We start from the raw sequence: 5,449 nt of genomic DNA, 5'->3' as shown, positions 1-5,449 counted from the left end.
TCAGTGTGAATACCTCAAACATGTTAACCCATTTACACAGACATCACCCCAGTGTGGCAGTGGTTGGAACGAAACGAAAACCTGGAGCAGCACACACGCTTCAAACTCTCCCCGAAGCATTTAAGCAGCTGTTCACAACCGAGTCGAACAGGGCTGAAGCCATCACCACGGCGGTTGGTACATTTATAGCCGCGGACATGAGACCGGACTCTGTAGTGGTAAACGCAGCTTCATGAACCTGCTGAATGTTATTGAGCCCCGTTACACAATTCCTTCACGAGCCCATTTCAGCCAAACCGTAATTCGTACATTTCTCTGGCATTTATAGTTTTCTACTGTACCGAAACGTACCGAACCGTGGCTCCACTGTGTCGTATCGAACCCAACCGTGAATTTTGTGAACCGTTACACCCCTAATGAATAGGCATATGAGAGGTCACCTCAGTGAAGTTCAGTTCAGTAGTTGGTTTATCAGCATGTTGTAAGTATATGCTACAAATCATTTTAATTAGTGAGGGCTGTATTCAGTGACAACACCAATGAAAGACATATACACCAGTTAGTGGGCCAGAAAAGGTATGGAAGGGAAAACTACAGCCTCTGACCCTTCATGTCCCTTTAAATGACTCACAACAAATCAAATAGACAGCTTTAGAGATCGTAGCCATCCTCAAGGAAGGACGTGTGACTTATGGTGTGAAAGCTAAAATTGCTCTGAATTTATAAAAATAAATAAAACGTATACTGATAAGTTGGATCCGGTATTTTGCTTGTTGGTGGTGTGTGTGTGTGTGTGTGTGTGTGTGTGTGTGTGTGTGTGTGTGTGTGTAATGGGAAGAATTACGGTAATGTTGGGAAAGACAGACAGAGAGAAAGAGAGCAGATGAGCAAGCAGGACTGAAGTAATAATCCCTGTCCAGCCCAAAAGTTCATAAAGCATACTGTTGATGCTCAGGTCTCGCCTATAAAATCTGTCTGCAGTGGCGTTATAGTGTGGTTTTTTTTCAGTGCCTAAATGATGACAACATCTTTCAAATTAATAAAGAAAATAACAAGATGTGTGTAATTGTATGTGTTTTTTTAAAATAATGCACATTTGATTTCCAGGTTTATTATTTGTTGTCATTTTCAACGAGATGTTGAAAGTGTCCAGCTCACAGTTAGGAAATGCTACTGCTAACAATGCAAAGTCAAAATTAAGAATGCAAAAGTGCTATAATAATTTAAATGATTCTATTCACATCTGTGTATGAAATTTCCTGAAAAAGTATTTGTACCCTCAGTATTTTGTCAAAATTAAAGGAACACTTTACAATTCAGTGCAGGTCAACAAACTGCAGTTGCTGATTTGGATTTAATTGTTAGACTTTCCTGATATTCTTTCCACTGCTTTCACATTACCATTAACAATATGTTACGACCAGACATGCATAAAATTGCTGGTAAAGAAAGAAACAAATACAAAGCTCATAAGAATTATTCTGGTGAGTTTTCTTATTGTTGTTCTGGACGTTTGAGGTGAGAGAGTTTGAGACTGAAAGCTTTTAAATACAAAGGTTGCCACCGTGATGAATAATGACAGTAATACCTCAGCTGACTGAAATAACTCTTGAAGGCAACAGGCAGACATACAGCTTTGACCCATTAATGTTCCTCCTTGCTCGCTTTATGTGGAAACGGAAAGATCTGTCGTATTTTGCCTCTAAATAATTTCCCATTACACATGTGAGGCTTACAGCGTTTGCACCATAGTCCTGAACTGGTTTAATTTTCCATTGAAAACAATAGGCCTCGCTAATTGATTTTAATGGCTCTCTTCGCGACGATGAGCCCGTTATGACTTGGGGAGAGGTCTTTAAGATTATTATTATTAGTATAATTGCCATTACCCCAACACTTTCCTTTTGCAAATGGGAGACAGAGAAAGAATATCTTTGCCCTTAAGCTGAACAAATAATTATTAGAGACAGGAAACAAACAGACGACCGTCACTCACACGCACGCACACACATATAAACGCTCCACCTTTGAGTGGACCCCCTCCTGCCGACCCTCATTCCCCCCGCCGCCCTCTTCGTGCAGCGTGCCGCTTGTAATTTATGCAAAATTAATTGATACATCTTTTATAATTGATGTGCTGTAAACTTAATGAGTAATTTATGTAATTAGTCAATTAAGGATAATTCCAGCATATGTTCCATATGCCCAGAAGGTGTGCTTTACAACTAGTTATTTGTCCAGGAGTTGGGTGCAGGCGAAGACTGCTGTAGACTACCTAATTAATTTTGTTATGCAGATCAGCCACGGTGTCTATTTAACGGCCCCCTTTGTGAAAACAGATTTAATATTGATCTTTCCCGGGCGTTTAAAGAGGATGCTTTTACCCGCGTTGGCCTCTGAGGGCCTTAGAGTTTTAAAACTCATTTTTCAGGTGCCAGAAAAACAATTTTGCAAACAAAACAAAAACAAAAGCAAAAAAAAAAAAAACACAAGCACAACGACAACTTTCTTGATGTAGAGATGGATATATAAATGTTCCCTCTTTGTCAGGCGAAGTGGCGCGAAAAAGGCGATTGTCCTTGCAATTACATGATGTCTTTAAAATATGCTCTCCGTCGACACAGTTGACCTTTTGAGTGGGCTTGAAGGACTGAGACATAACGGGAGAGATACACCGGCTAATTAATTGACACAGTTTTGAATATTCATACCTAATACAGCGAGCGTGCCCTTAATTACATTGTTGGACTTCTCTCCTAGGAGGCTAAATCACGATAGGCTTAATTATTGTAATGTATTCGGGGCCCCACCGGGGCACCGGGGTAGACAGGAGCCGTCAAGGACCCAGTCATGACACCTGGCTAAAAATTACACGGGAAGGGAAGCAGCTTTTGTTGTTCTCCGCTGAGCAGAATTCAGAGCAGGGGATGAAGTTTGTTTACATCCTTGTAGGATTCACCGGAGAGTGTTTGAACAGACAGACAGCCGCCGGACTCCCCTCTCAGCAATTAATCAACAACAGCCTCCCCTCTCTCTCTCTCTCCTCATGCTGTCTGCGCGTGTTTGTGTGTCTGCACATATGTGTAGTTGAGAGCAGAAGAGTAGCGCACTGATGATTGTGCGCAAAGGAAGACATGATTTATTGTTTGCAAAGTCTGAAAGTGCAATCGAGCAAATTTTGCAAAGAGGTTATATTTATACATTCCATTCTTTACTATTTACTTCCTCAAGTGAAAACGTGTGCTAGTGGGCGATTCAAATCAACATTCGCTGTCTTATTTCAATCATGTTATCTCAGCACAGACATTTTGATTTGTATTAACAGGCAATGTATGCTTTCTGAAATGTTTGTGACATATTTTAGAAATCTTTATATGCAACGCAATGGAGCCCTCCAACACCATACCATTACAGCATATGCACAATTTACAAACTGACTGACTGCTGTTCTTTTACCAGAGAGGTCATAGGTCGGGTCACCAGCACAGAGACTATATGGGATGGAGACATTGAGAAGTATGGCCCCTTTAAAGACAGGTCAGTGATTCAAATCAGTCACTCTGGTTATTTTCTAGTCCCTGTGTACATTATGCAGGAAGCTTTGATTGGCAAACAGGAGATAAGAAGTGTCTTGAACGCACCACCCACCCCTCATTTTTATTCATCTCTTTGCCCCCGTCTCTCTCTCTCGCTCTCTCTCCAGTCCACAGACACACACACGCGCACGCACACACACGGTCACGCACACACACGCGCACACACAGCACTCTGCTCTCCCCTGACGTGTCCCCTAAGTGTCTGGATAACAGATAACAGAGCCAGCGACCTGCGGGGGTCTTACAAAAGCGGGACTCGGTGAGTGGGAGCACCGCACAAGAGGAGAGGAGCACACGCCACACACAGACAGCGGAGTCAAGTGGCCCCTCACATCGTTCAACCGCCGCGGAAACAAAGAGGACCTCTTAACTTTTGCGCACAGAGACTGACTTTTTACGCACAACGCCAAGTGCATATTTTGACACAGAAAAGCCAGAAGAAATCTTCTTGGGATGCAGGAGCTTCTCACGGATCTAACCTGACGTCTGCGGGCCTTTATTGCCAACACTGTATTACTGAAAGAAAATTTACCAGCTTCGAATCTGATGGCTCAGAACTTTGGAACAGATCCGTCAGATGGAGACTGATATGAAATCTGTCAAGATAGCTCCTTGAAATATATTCTTCAAAATAGAACTTTAAAGGTTGTTTCATTTAACAATTCAAACTTATATAAAACAGTAACCAGTCATGCCTCGTCCGGGGAAGAACTCTTACAGCGACCAGAAGCCCCCATATTCCTACATATCACTGACAGCCATGGCTATCCAGAACTCATCCGAAAAGATGCTGCCTCTAAGTGACATTTACAAGTTCATCATGGACCGCTTTCCGTACTATCGAGAGAACACCCAACGATGGCAGAATTCCCTGCGACACAACCTCTCTTTTAACGACTGCTTCATCAAGATCCCTCGGCGGCCTGATCAGCCCGGGAAAGGCAGCTTTTGGGCTCTGCACCCCGACTGCGGGGACATGTTTGAGAACGGCAGCTTCCTGCGGCGACGGAAGCGCTTCAAGGTGCTGCGGGCTGAGCATATGGCCTGCAAGAGCTCCCCGATGATGCATTACTTTCACCACCACCACCACCACCCGGGCAGCAAGCTAGGCACAGCACCCGGCCACCATGACCTCTCAGCCGGGCCGGTAAGCGCCGTGGGTCGGCTCCCTCCCTTTCAGGGTTACGGGGGCATTACTTGCGCACAGTCCGGTGGCTTTAAACACCCATTCGCCATCGAGAACATTATAGGACGGGACTACAAGGGTGTGATGGCCAGCGGGCTCCCACTCACCTCGGTCATGCACCACCTGGGTTACCCGGTGCCCCCGCAGCTCAGCAGTGTTGTCAACTCCATGTGGCCCCACGTCGGGATGTTGTCGGAGTCCATGAGTGGCGTGCACGTACCTGCATCATCCGAGTACGCGCCCTTCGGCGTGTCAGCAAAGGGCCTGTACCACAATGCCAACGGGCAAACCCTGCCCGCCGTTCCTCTGCCAATAAAACCCACACCATCCCTGGGTCCCGTGCCCAGTTTGACGGGGCTGCAGTCCGGCCCGTCCCAGCTCTGCTCATCGGTCTCAGTGATGGAGAAAAGCGATCTGCTGGAAGGGAAAGGCAACCCTCTACACCCGGCTCTCCTGCTGTCCTAACCGGGTAAATTGCGGGTCATTTTTGAAAAGTAACGCAAACAAGAAGGACATTGTTATTGCATAAAGTAAGGCAGAAAGGGCATATCAGCATCATGGTTTAAGTTAGGTGCCGCTGTAGAAGAGTTGTCAAAACTGGTTAACATTGTGCTGTGTAATGAATTTTTCATTAGACCCATGTTGTTTGAAATCATAATTTATTTGC

General features: G+C 44.7%; 1 protein-coding gene across 1 annotated transcript; it reads left to right on the top strand.

Annotated features, from left to right (window-relative positions):
* Window positions 1-4,287: 4,287 nt before the first annotated feature.
* Window positions 4,288-5,247, top strand: foxb2 (forkhead box B2; the record flags this gene model as incomplete). Its single annotated transcript, XM_079271136.1, has 1 exon — window positions 4,288-5,247. One exon carries the CDS (start codon window positions 4,288-4,290, stop codon window positions 5,245-5,247), a length of 960 nt encoding a protein of 319 aa, XP_079127262.1.
* Between the last annotated feature and the right edge of the window lie 202 nt (window positions 5,248-5,449).

The sequence above is a fragment of the Melanostigma gelatinosum genome (genome assembly GCF_949748355.1).
Source record: "Melanostigma gelatinosum genome assembly, chromosome: 6".
In the NCBI taxonomy this organism is placed as follows: domain Eukaryota; kingdom Metazoa; phylum Chordata; class Actinopteri; order Perciformes; family Zoarcidae; genus Melanostigma; species Melanostigma gelatinosum.
The sequence above is the reverse complement of the archived record's forward strand: the minus strand, read 5'-3'. Positions and strand labels throughout refer to the sequence as shown.